We start from the raw sequence: 12,714 nt of genomic DNA on the forward strand, positions 1-12,714 counted from the left end.
TTGCCCCGTGATCGTCACCTCTGCGCTTTAGCACCCACTGACCCGCCCCGCCCCGCCCCGCGTGCGCCGAGCGTGCGCCTTTACGGCGCCCTTGTGCCGCCCCGCAGACCTATGCGCTGACCAGCCCACACGGGTCAGCGGTAATTACACACCTCAGGGAAGTGGGTTAACCTGAACGGTTCGCTTATTTCAGCGATAATAACGGGCAGAAAAGCGAAGCACAGCGAGAGAATGGCCACGGCCGCATACTGGCGAACAGTGTTTGCAGCCATCGCGTTTTCGTTCGAAATAGTCGCCGCAACTCCCCACGCCATGCTCCCCGTCCCCTCCTCCTCCTCCTCTCACACCATAGAGGATCCAACTCACGAATAATAGCCGGACTTCACCGCGTGTTATACACCTCCTTCCACCCGGAATTCCTCCCCCACCTCCCTTCCCCCTGCCCCGCGTCGCCCCGCGCACCCTCACACACAAACAGGTCGGTGGCGTGCCGGGGGGGCATAACTCGTGCTATACTCCGGCGTGGTGAGCCCATCTAGGCGAGCCCGCGGCTAGATGAACCAACTAGGTGAGCCGTCCGCGGGCAGGCTCTTCTAGGATCTAGACGAGCCCGGGGCTAGATGAGCCGACTAGGTGAGCCGTCCGCGGGCAGACTCCTAGGCTCCAAAAGAGCCCCCCGTACGAACAGGCTCCTATAGGCCCTAGGTCTATTGGTGAGCCCGCAGCTACATTGGTTGACCTTGGAGAGCCGCCTGCATACAGGCTCCTTTAGGATATAGGCAAAGTCCGCGGCTAGATAAGCCGCTTGTAGGTGAAGCCCGCTGACAGGCTCCTCTACACTGTAAATCTCGAGGGGGCAACAACTTCGATTTAGGATGTACACAAGATTACGTAATTACAGGGACTACACTTGAATTTTGAGGGATTACTCATGAATTTTGTTGAATTTCTGGCTCTAAAACCATTAAATTTAGACTGTAAGGTGAAATTTGGCGATAACGGTATAAAATTTGGTCAAGTATTACACAAGAATATAGGACAATACATAAGGATTACATAGGGATTACACCCTCATCTGTACACAGGATTACGCGAGTGGTGGCCCCCTCGGTAAATCTGGGGTGTCCAGAAACTGTGCGCTCAAAGTTGTACGGCCCAGGTTTCAGTGCGACTTAAAGCGAGTTTTGCCACCCTTTCCCTGGAAAGGATCCAGGCCCAGCCTCGATAGGGTGTCCTGTGCTTGGACACCCCTTGCAGGGATCCGTCTGAGTCGCCTAGGCGAGCCCCGTGGCCCGGGCCCGGCGGCGAGACCTTGGCGTCCGGCGGGCGGCCGCCGTCACGAGCCGTATTGCATTAATCCCGGCCTCGGGGTTGTGTTGCAGGAGCGGGCCAATATCTGAGATTAAAAAGGGCCCTTTCCTTTGCGTCATTTCCGCCATAACGAGAAGCACATTTTGCGAGTCACGGAACACGCGCGGCCGGCAACAGTAAGGGAACAAAGGGGAGGTGGAGAGGAAGGGGAGGGGGTAGGGGAAGGGGTCTAAGAATAAGGCTGTTTTATGGGCGGCTCATGGCCCGGACACTCGCCTCGGAGATTACCAATTTGCGAAGAGCTCCGTTGTTGCAGGGCCAAATCACCGCACCTCCGACAAATCTCGCTGTGAGTGCAAGAGCGTACCGTCGAAAATAGGTTGCCCCCCATCCCCTCCCTCCGGGGCCTGCGAGGGGCGTGTAGCCGTGGGGCGTGGTGTTTGTGTCTGCTTGTTCTGATGCGCGGCGCGCTCTCTTTTTGCAGGACAACTACAATGCGCTGCACGTGGCCGCCATGTACTCGCGGGAGGAGGTGGTCAAGCTGCTGCTGCCGAAGAAAGGCGTGGACGTCTACGCACCTGGCGGGGTGAGTACCTACGACACGGCGGCGGCGGGGTATCGGCGCCGGTGAGGTGCAAGTGTGGCATCGCGTGCACGCGAGCAGGTGCGAGGGCTGGCCAGGGCTGGCCCGTAGGGCTGGCCGAGGGGCCGCTTTGTCGCGCGGAGTATCGCCGTGACTGCAGCCCCGTGAGGCGCCAAAGGGCGCGAGGCACGCGATGATGGCTTTTGGGGCCGCGTGCGCCGGCGACCGACGCCTGACATTGCCGTCGACGCCCGGAAAGTAAAAACCCTTTTGTCCGAGAACAAGGAACAAGGGCGTCATTGTCTCTGTTGACCTGCGCGCGCGGGACGCCCGCTGTGGACCTCGCACAGCAGGCTCGACACGCTGTCGGGCCGCGATGACTGATTAACGTCGCGCTGTTGAGGGCGGGCGGGCCCCACAAAAGGGGTCGTGCCTCACGCGCCAAGCGCCCCTGATCAGCGCCCCTTTGCTCCCGAATGGCCTTTGCCGTGGATCCGACGCGGTATCGAGCCCTCGTGAGGGGCCACTTGGCCGTCATCCATCACTCACGTCCCCGCGCGGGTCGGACCTGTTGGACTCGAGCAGCCCCGCCTGTTGGCCCTCATTACCGACCCGGTCCACGACGCCAGAGCGCGAAAAAGAGTGCCTTCAGATGAGGCCGAGCAGGCCACTCACGTGACCCATGCAATCGGAAGAAAAAGGCAAATTTTTCGCTTTTTGGCTGACGCACTTCTTGTCGTGTTTTTTCGATTTTCGATAGGGCGGGTGGCGGGTACGGTCTGAAATTTTAGCCTGCCCGATGAGGCTGTTTTTCGATGGGGTCGGGCTGAAATTTTCGACCATACCCCCGCTCTATCTGCAAACACTAATCTTGTTGTCGCAGCCGAGGAGCCAGACGGCGGTGCACCTGGTGGCCAGCAGGCAGACGGGCACCGCGACCAGCATCCTGCGTGTGCTGCTCAACGCCGCGGGGAAGGACATCCGCCTGCGGCCCGACGGGGTGAGTAACATCAGTTTGGAGGAGGGGAATGGAAAGGGGGGGGGGGCAGAGGGAGGTGAAGGGCTTGAGGACCCCCCATCTCTCCCATCGCAACATTTTCGCAAACGGTGCGCGAGTCGGTCCCTCCCGCACGCACCCTGTTGGAGGAACTCGCTCGTTCAAGTCTCCGGTAATTGGACGAATTGGACGATGGCCTCGCGAGGACAACCAAACGATGTGTTTCTCGGACCTCTTTTTCACCACGGCGTGGCCTGCCATCGCCAGTGGACGGCCACTTCTACGACGTTTTCTCCACCGCTCCAGGGGGCCGCCGGGACCTCGGCTCCCTCGCGGGCTGCAGCCGTGCGGGCGGGGTGGGTGGGAGGCCTCCGCGATCGCCTGCGGGGGCCTTGGGATCGACAGGCGCGGCGTAACTTATGAGCAGGGGAGGAGTGGGGGCGAGGCGGGGGCGCTCCGGCCCCGTACCTCGCAGCCGTCACATCCGTGGACAAACGCCGCGGGCCGCGGGCGCCTCGGCGGGCGCCCTCCACCCTCCACGGACCGGGCCCGGGGCCGCCCCGCGGGGTCGATCATAGTGAGGCTGCTGCAGCCCCATCGGCCGATCGGGCTATTTTAGCTCGGCGGCCGAATATTCAATACCGCTTCGGGAGGGGGACAAGAAGAGGCAGCGATTGTCCGCCTTGCCTTGGTTCGGCGCGGGCGGGGCGGGGAGGGCTCAAGACAATGGGGTGGGTTCGATCCCCCTCGCCGCTCGGCCCCCGGCCCCCTCTTCCAATCTGTAGGCCTGTCACCCGGGGTTGTCTGCCGGCCTCCACCCCACACGGGGGCCCGGCCCCGACCCCGGCCTCCTGGTGGAGCTGCCCCGGTAGTGCTCGGCGAGCACCCACGCGGCGAGGGTCTCCGAGCGGCCGCCGGGCTCAGGTTGCGCCCCACCGAGGAGCCCGCCGACAGCCGGGAGCCGGGAGGCGGCCGGAGGCGCTCCCCCTGCCCGCTCCGCCCGCTCCTCGCGGGGATGAGCAGGCCCGCGCTCGCCAGCTCGCGGCCGTCGCGTTTAAACCAGCCATTGCGGACGAACCGAGTGGGGCATGACAGGGGTGGGCCCGGGCCGGGGGCGGTGGAGGCGGCGCGGGGGCGGGCGCTGATAAGCCTGGCGATGACTGTTTAACGTGGAGACGTTTAGTCGTTTAGCCAAGTCTTCGCGACTTGCGCCCGTGCGCAAGGAGCAAGGGAGGGAGGACTGCGGCACAGCCAGTCGGCCGCCGTCCTCCGCCGCGACAAGCTCCATGCCGCCGTGTCCGTCCTCGCGAACCTCCTCCGCGGCGACGATCCCCTCCTGAGGGCCGCCCGGAATGTCTTCGGCCAGCGACGGCGCCGGCGGGCCGCCCTCCTCGGCGCGAAGGCTGCGGGCCGCGGCCGCGGCCGGTCGCGAGCAGCGCCTGAGCGCGCGCAGGGGCAAGCCCGAGGGGAAGCCCGCCGCGGAGAGCGCCGCCACCCTCAACAACTCCACGGCCGCGCCCCCGCTGGACCTGGGCGCGTCGCTGCTCAAGAACTCCAACCTGTTCTCCAGCTTCGTGGTGAAGAACAAGCTCCAGGCCGGCGTGAGCAAGAAGGGCGCAGCGGGCGGCGCGACGGGCTGGGGCCTCGTGCTCAAGACGGCACTCAACTCTCTGCAAAAGGAGGAGGTGGGCGTTGAGCCAAATTCGCAGGGCTTGACGCGCAACGACAGTGAGCGACTGTACAACCCTCTCCTCCTGCTCCTGCGCGGCGCGAGGCGCGGCGTCCCAGACAGGTCCGCGACACGGCGGTGCACTACGACAACGAGACGTACCATCGATCGGGTCCGCACGGCGGTGCGGCCGCGCCCGGGCTGGGCGCTGCATGACGGCGGGGCGGAGGCACGCGGGGTGTGCGGGGCGGGGCGGGGGAGGCGGGGGGAGGCGGGATCATCCGAAACGCACCCCGGTGGTGGCCCACCCAGGGTGCACCGCCCCAAGGGAGGGCGCCACCACGGCGCACCTGTGGGAGCAGTCGCCATGGGAGAAAAAAGCTGTTACTGCGTAACCCAGATAATAGGACTGGGGCGCGCGGCAAAAGGGAGCGCAACGGATAAGGGGGTTGGGGGGTGAGAGGTGGGGTGGGGGGAGCGGGCGTAGCACTACCGCTAGAACACCTTTTCCTATGATCCTCAAAAATGTTTACTTAGTGTGGTATTTTTTAAAGTTCGTGGAAAGATTTGGGCTCCGCTACGCATACTGTCAGTATGTGAGATTTTTCGCAACTAAAGCTCTTGTAAAAACTATGGCCTTCAGATCGGCTACTCGGTCAAAACCGTACAAAAACCGTAGTCGTTTTTTGTCTCTTTTTATGAAACTTCCAATTGTTTTGTCTGTGTGCTATCACCCTAGCCTTCTTATAGACGAGACCAGATTTTTCTCATATTTTCCCGCCGCTTTTTCCACAGAAAGGGAAGATCCCGCTTCTTCTGGCCGTGGAGGCGGGCAACCAGTCCATGGTGCGCGAGCTGCTGGGGCAGTCGTCCGCCGAGCAGCTGCGCGCCACCACCGACCACGGCGACACGGCGCTGCACCTGGCCGCGCGCAAGCGGGACCTCGACATGGTGCGCATCCTGGTGGACTACGGGACCAACGTCGACCTGCCCAACGTGAGTACGGCGTGGCGTTAGCACCACATGCCACCCCGTCCCGGGCGACGGCTGAGTGATCTGTGCACACACGTGCAGGGCCGCGGGGCCGAGGCGCATGCAAGCATGGCGTGCACGGTCCAGGGGGAGGCCCTCGGCCTCGGTCGGGGTCAAAGTGCGGACAGCATCGAGCCGTCAACACCAAGACGTCGGCGTCGGCGAAATGCAGGACAGAATAACCTGGCAGGAGGGGCAATGAAATAAGAGGGTTGGTTTACCAACAATGATTGTTTCACTTCATCCGGCACCCGGCTGGTATGTTGAAGGAAGAGAGGAATTCTAAAATTAGAACCGGTAAAAACATGCAGGGCTGAAAGGCATAAGAAATAGGACATGGATGTCGGACTCAGACTTGCACACGCTCGAAGTCGATATCGTCTATGGAGGAAGCAGCAGTATTTATGGAGACGCGCCCATCTTTTGTTTTCCTTTGAAGTGCACGGCCAAAATCCCAGCAGTGGGGGGTGGGGTGGGAGAGGTGGTGTGAGAGAGGTAAAGGGGGGAGCGGGGAATCTGAGAAAGAAACGAAAGGGGTGGCGGGCTGCGAGCCCTGCGATGCCCTGCGGGGTGAGGGGCCCTCCCCGCAGGGCCCCGAGGGGCTGCCCCATTTCTAGAGAGTCACGCTGCGGCTCGCACGCAACACCCCCCCCCCCTCGCTCGTGTAGTTTGAAGACGTTTGTTTGTTGTTTGTTGTTGTTGTGTTGCACCTCCTACTTACCCCCTTTCCCTACCCTTCCTCCACCCCTTCATTTCCTACTTACCGATGTAGGTCTATGTCCAGCCGAGCAGACAGCCATTAGTAAGGTGCCCCCACAATGAACAGGAGTCATGAGCCATGAGCCATAAGCCACGGGCCATTTTTGCTAGAACTATGGCGCATGTTTTGTCACAATAATCTAATTTTAAAATAGCCTTTCAAATTAACCAATGGATCATCGGTCTTTTCCTACCTCTCTGTATCCAGGGCGAGGGCCAGACGGCGTTACACATCGCTTCGGCCGAAGGGGATGAGACGCTGGTCAAGTACTTCTACGGCGTGCGGGCAAGCGCCTCAATCGCGGACGCGGAAGGTGAGAGGGCGGGGAGTGTGGTGCATGGGGTGGAATGTGAAATGAACACCGGACGACCACTGGGACACTGACACCTCCCCCTTTGCAGACCGAACGCCCATGCACCTCGCCGCGGAGAACGGACACGCCAACATCATCGAGCTGCTCGCCGACAAGTTCCGGGCGTCCATCTTCGAGCGCACCAAGGACGGGTCCACGCTCATGCACATCGCCTCGCTCAACGGGCACGCCGAGTGCGCCATGATGCTCTTCAAGAAGGGCGTGTACCTGCACATGCCCAACAAGGGCGGCGCGCGCAGCCTCCACACGGCGGCGCGCTACGGCCACGTGGGCATCATCAACACCCTGCTGCAGAAGGGCGAGAAGGTGGACGTGACGACGAACGTAAGTAGAGTGATGCGCGTAAGGCGGCCGTGCGCTCTAGTGGTACTCTCCCTGACCCACACTCATGCACAGGACAACTACACCGCTCTGCACATCGCCGTGGAGTCCGCCAAGCCGGCCGTGGTGGAGACGCTGCTCGGCTACGGCGCGGAGGTGCACGTCAGGGGCGGCAAGCTGAGGGAGACGCCGCTGCACATCGCGGCGCGGGTGCCGGACGGCGACCGCTGCGCCCTGATGCTGCTCAAGTCCGGCGCGGGGCCCAACCTGTCCACGGATGACGGCCGGACGCCCGTCCACGTGGCTGCGCAGCACGGCAACCTGCAGACGCTGCTGCTGCTCCTGGAGGACGGCGGTGACCCCCTCCTCAAGGCCAAGAGCGGGGAGACGCCCCTCCACCTGGCGTGCCGGGGGTGTCGCGCGGATGTGGTGCGGAACCTCATCGGCTTCGTGAAGGAGCGGCAGGGCGACGAGGCCGCAGTGCGCTACGTGAACGCCGTCAACGAGGACGGCGCGTCGGCGCTGCACTTCGCCGCGCAGATCACCAAGGGCGAGGTGGAGCACCCGCTCGAGGACAAGCAGGTCATCAAGCTGCTCCTCGAGGCCGGGGCCGACGTGTACCTGCAGACTAACCAGGTCAGTCCTCGTCACCCTCGCCTCTCGCTACTCGACAACTTGAACTGAAACAATGATTTTTAAACAAGTTGAACAAAATGCCTTTCCTGGTACAATTTCTTCAACCCCATTCGACTCTCCGCAGACACTCGAGACGGCGTTCCACTACTGCGCGCTGGCCGGCAACAACGACGTGCTGGCCGAGATGATCTCGCACATGACGCCGTCCGAGGTGCAGCGGGCGCTCAACGGGCAGACCGTCGTGGGCTGGACCTCGCTGCTCATCGCCTGCCACAAGGGGCACATGGAGCTGGTGAGTGGTGCGACCGTGGTGCGGTTGGCGTGGTGACGGCGTGTGGTCTGCGGCTGCTGACGGTGGTGATGCTCCAGGTCAACACGCTGCTCAACAACCACGCCCGGGTGGACGTGTTCGACACGGAGGGCCGCACAGCACTCCACCTCGCCGCCAACCAGGGCTACCTCAACGTGTGTGACGCGCTTCTCACCAACAAAGCCTTCATCAACAGCAAGTCACGCGTTGGTCGGACCGCCCTGCACCTCGCCGCCATGAAGGGCTTCACGCACCTGTGTCGCTTCCTCATCCAAGACCACAACGCCATGATCGACGTGTTGACTTTGAAGAAGCAGACGCCGCTGCACTTGGCGGCGGCCGAGGGCCAGCTCGCCGTGTGCAAGCTGCTGCTCGAGCTGGGCGCGTCCATCGACGCCACCGACGACCAGGGCCAAAAGCCGGTGCACGTCGCCGCGCAGAACAACTATCCCGAGGTGGCGCAGCTGTTCCTGCAGCAGCACCCGAGCCTCGTCATGGCCAGCACCAAGGACGGCAACACGTGCGCGCACATCGCCGCCATCCAGGGCTCGGTGCGGGTCATCGAGGAGCTCATGAAGTTCGACCGCGCCGGCGTCATCTCGGCACGGAACCGCGTGACGGAGGCCACGCCGCTGCAGCTGGCCGCGGAGGGCGGGCACGCCGACGTCGTCAAGGTGCTGGTGCGCGCGGGCGCCTCCTGCACCGACGAGAACAAGGCGGGCTTCACCGCCGTCCATCTGGCGGCGCAGAACGGCCACGGCCACGTCCTGGACGTAATGCGGTCTACGCAGTCGCTCAGGATATCCAGCAAGAAGCTGGGCGTCACCGCGCTGCACGTCGCTGCGTACTTCGGACAGGCAGGTTGGTCTCCACTCGGCCTACTCCTAGCCGTACTCACGGGCACCGCACCGCACCCCCCTAACATTCCTCCGCTGCCTTGTAGACACGGTCCGGGAGCTGCTCACGCACGTCCCGGCCACGGTCAAGTCGGACTCCCCCAACGGGGCGTCACTGGTCGGCGAGCTGGGCTCCGAGTCCGGGATGACGCCCCTCCACCTGGCGGCTTACTCTGGCAACGAGAACGTCGTGCGGCTGCTGCTCAACTCGGCCGGCGTGCACGTCGAGGCCGTCACCAACGAGAACGTGAGCAACCCGCTGCAGTAGCCGCTATGGCCCGACCAGAGCGCCGCTCACCAACCCCAACTATCGCCTCTCCCCGCAGGGCTACAACCCGCTCCATCTGGCTTGCTTCGGCGGCCACATCACGGTGGTGGGGCTGCTGCTGTCTAGGGCGGCAGACCTGCTGCAGAGCGCCGACCGGCACGGCAAGACGGGGCTGCACATCGCCGCCACACACGGCCACTACCAGATGGTGGAGGTGCTGCTGGGACAGGGCGCCGAGATCAACGCCACAGACAAGGTGAGTGCGGTGGGCTGCCGGAGAGCGCCGGGCGCCTGGGAGCAGCAGGCCCGCCGAGCACGCGTGTATGGCGGGTCTGCCTACCCTACTCTGAGCCAGGCGCTTGGACGCTACACTGCGCTCTCCGCTCCGGTTGCAGAACGGGTGGACGCCGCTGCACTGCGCCTCGAGGGCCGGCTGCTACGAGGTTGTGCGCCTCCTGGTGGAGTCCGGCGCGCACCCGAAGGCCGAGACCAACCTCGGCTCGTCGCCCATTTGGTTCGCCGCTTCCGAGGGCCACAACGACGTGCTGGAGTACCTCATGACCAAAGACCACGACACCTACAGCCTCATGGAGGACCGCAGGGTGAGCAGCGCGCGAGAGAGCGAAGGGTCTGTTTTATTTGTTCTTTATCCCGCGATGTGCTCGCTCGTTGACGCTGTTCCTCTTCTAGTTCGTCTACAACCTGATGGTGTGCGGAAAGAACCACAACAACAGACCAATCGAAGAGTTTGTACTCGTTTCCCCGGCGCCCGTGGACACCGCCGCAAAGCTGTCAGCCATCTTCATCAACCTCTCGACCAAGGTAATCTTGCCGTGCCCAGGTCGTTGTCGTCCCTGGATGTCGACCTGTCCCCGGCCTGACACCCTCCCTCTGGCCCGCAGGAGAAGGAGCGCGCCAAGGACCTGATCGCGGCGGGCAAGCTGTGCGAGGCCATGGCCACGGAGCTGCTGGCGCTGGCTGCCGGGGCCGACTCCGCGGGGAGGATCCTCACGGCCACGGACCGACGGGGCACCGAGTTCCTCGACGTGCTCATCGAGAACGAGCAGAAGGAAGTGATCGCACACACCGTGGTGCAGAGGTACCTACAGGCAAGTTGCTGTACCAAGTCCGCCAAGTCCACTAATGCCCCCCCCCCCTTACAAAAAAGTCTATCCCAAGGACACTCGTTTTGACGAGTTTCGTGTGACCTGCTGCTTCTCATGCCCCCCACAGGAACTCTGGCAGGGATCATTAAAGTGGGCCACCTGGAGACAGCTTCTGCTCTTCCTCTCCTTCATCCTGTGCCCGCCCGTGTGGATAGTGTTCACGCTCCCGCTCGGCCACAAGTACAACAAGGTGCCCATCATCAAGTTCATGTCGTACCTCACCTCGCACGTGTACCTGCTGATGCTGCTGATGCTGGTCGGCATCACGCCCATCTACCCCACCCTGCGGCGCAGCATGATGCCCTACTGGTGCGTACTCCGCGCGTCTCTCTGCGCTACCCCGCGCACCGGGGCCGCTGTCGCCGTGGCTGTCGCCTGGCGCGGGGTAGCGGCGCTAACACTTGTGTCTGCCCATGTCCAGGTACGAGTGGGCGCTGCTCGTGTGGCTGTCGGGACTGCTGCTCCTGGAGCTGGAGAACCCCAGCGACAAGAGTGGCCTCGGCTGGATCAAGTTCGCCGTGCTGCTCTTTGGCATGGCCGGCGTGGGGCTGCACGTGCTGGGCATGGTGGCCGTCGACCCTCTCTACTGGCCCACACTCATGTACATTCGCAACCAGATGTTCGCGCTGTCCTTCCTGCTGGCCTGCGTTCAGATCCTCGACTTTTTGTCGTTTCACCATCTCTTCGGACCCTGGGCCATCATCATCGGCGACCTGATCCAGGATCTGTCCCGGTTCCTTGCCGTGCTCGCCATCTTCGTCTTCGGTTTCTCCATGCAGATCGTTGCCCTCAACCAGCCCATCCGAATTATCAACAACCAGAACGGACTCAACACATACTACAAGTCGTTAAAGACGATAAAGATTTTTGACGAAGGTAAGGTGTGAACGGCCTGTGAGCTGTCGTAGGCCACAGAAAAAAAATTACTTTTGATTGTCCGGGAATGGGGAGTTTGGGTCTTAACCGAGTCTTAACCGGTCTTAACTTTTATATCAAATTTTGGGGGATATTTGACCCAGTTGTGCATTACTTGATCTTCGCACTTTGCTTAAGTGATACAAAGCGAGACAGTGGAAAACTACTTTTTGGCTTAATTACTTAACGCCAGCGCCTGAGCAGTGTAACATACGTGGATCTGTACGCAGTTAACATTAGCCCCCTGGTGGCGTTCGAGCTGCTGTTCTTTGCCGTGTTCGGTCAGACGACGACCGAAGAGCTCCAGATCAACAAGAAGCAGCCGCCTTGGGTCCTCATCATCTTCAAGATATTCTTTGGAATCTACATGTTGCTCTCGGTGGTGGTGCTCATCAACCTGCTCATTGCTATGATGAGCGACACCTACCAGAGGATCCAGGTACAACGGCCACCCCAAGGCCCGGTCTAGGCGGTCGTGCTCGGCAGGCGGACCTGACGCGGCGTGCAAAGCTCTTCCATATCCACGACTACGACTCGTGTTTCCAAAGCCCATGGCTGTTCCCTCGGCGGCGCCAGCAAACAATACCGCGCTAAATTAATAATTATTTTCCCCCGCCCGTCGGAAATGAGCCCCTGCTCAGCACGCCGACCTCTGACCTCGTCTCGGGAGGCTTCCTTCTCCACCCAACTCCAATCATGTTCCGTGTTTGTTCTTCCAGTCAAGATGAACCCTTTCGCGGCCTTCGAGCTCCTCTTCTACGGCGTGTTTGGCCAAACCACCCCCAAAAACTTGCATGTTAATTCCCGTAACCAGCCAGAATGGACCGCCACTCTCTTCAAATTCGTTACTGGTGTCTACTTGCTCCTGGCTGTTGTCGTCCTCATCAACTTGCTCATTGCCATGATGAGTGACACGTATCAGAGAATACAGGTAGCGCGGCGCGCGGTGTGCCAAAGCAGTAGTCTTAAGTGATTGTGGTGCTCTGGCTTTGGAATGCATTTCTTGCACCCGTCCGAGGGTTCCTTCGTTGAGGGAGCGTGGCTCCGGGTTACGTCCCGTTCAGACGCGCTGGCGGTGGTGTCCACGCCCGCTGTTTGACGTCCCTACTTGTGGCCACAAAATTGTGGCCACAAACCCGGCGGCCAGAGTCAGCTTAATCCGACCCGACTATAGAACACACTTTTTCGGGTAATATGAAATCCAAAGCCTTCAGGGTGTAACCAGAAGGTAATAACATGCTCTGCACATAGTCCGTAACGAGCCGAAAGGCCCCGGATGCGTAAAAACAAACGCAATGGGGCCCAGGGGGCCCCAAACAGCTTTTGAAAGAATTGCCTACCCTCCAGGCGCTCTCATCCACAACTTGGCCCTCAGCCACAACTCGTCCCGAGGGTCACTGGGTACCGCCGCAGGCGTGCGGTGAGTGAGTATGTATGGCGGGCCCGCCTACCTACCAGGCGCTCTCATCCACAACTG

At 61.7% G+C, this 12,714-nt stretch overlaps 1 protein-coding gene across 2 annotated transcripts in view; it reads left to right on the plus strand.

Moving 5' to 3' along the window:
- LOC113214564 (serine/threonine-protein phosphatase 6 regulatory ankyrin repeat subunit A) overlaps positions 1-12,714 on the plus strand; it is a 24,826-nt gene that overhangs the window by 7,546 nt on the left and 4,566 nt on the right. Inside the window, exons 4-19 of one of the 2 annotated variants that reach the window (XM_026433987.2) lie at positions 1,796-1,897; positions 2,778-2,894; positions 5,356-5,556; positions 6,560-6,665; positions 6,754-7,049; positions 7,122-7,682; positions 7,807-7,974; positions 8,052-8,853; positions 8,936-9,135; positions 9,215-9,412; positions 9,552-9,758; positions 9,847-9,978; positions 10,059-10,265; positions 10,390-10,631; positions 10,744-11,198; positions 11,468-11,676. In XM_026433987.2, the coding sequence (XP_026289772.1) occupies positions 1,796-1,897; positions 2,778-2,894; positions 5,356-5,556; positions 6,560-6,665; positions 6,754-7,049; positions 7,122-7,682; positions 7,807-7,974; positions 8,052-8,853; positions 8,936-9,135; positions 9,215-9,412; positions 9,552-9,758; positions 9,847-9,978; positions 10,059-10,265; positions 10,390-10,631; positions 10,744-11,198; positions 11,468-11,676 (4,203 nt within the window). Of the gene's footprint in view, positions 1-1,795; positions 1,898-2,777; positions 2,895-5,355; positions 5,557-6,559; positions 6,666-6,753; positions 7,050-7,121; positions 7,683-7,806; positions 7,975-8,051; positions 8,854-8,935; positions 9,136-9,214; positions 9,413-9,551; positions 9,759-9,846; positions 9,979-10,058; positions 10,266-10,389; positions 10,632-10,743; positions 11,199-11,467; positions 11,677-11,956; positions 12,169-12,714 lie in introns of both variants that reach the window. The other variant, XM_026433978.2, reaches the window with a different exon arrangement.

Source organism: Frankliniella occidentalis, unplaced genomic scaffold (genome assembly GCF_000697945.3).
Source record: "Frankliniella occidentalis isolate FOCC.00 unplaced genomic scaffold, Focc_3.1 Scaffold19, whole genome shotgun sequence".
Taxonomy (NCBI): Eukaryota; Metazoa; Arthropoda; class Insecta; order Thysanoptera; family Thripidae; genus Frankliniella; species Frankliniella occidentalis.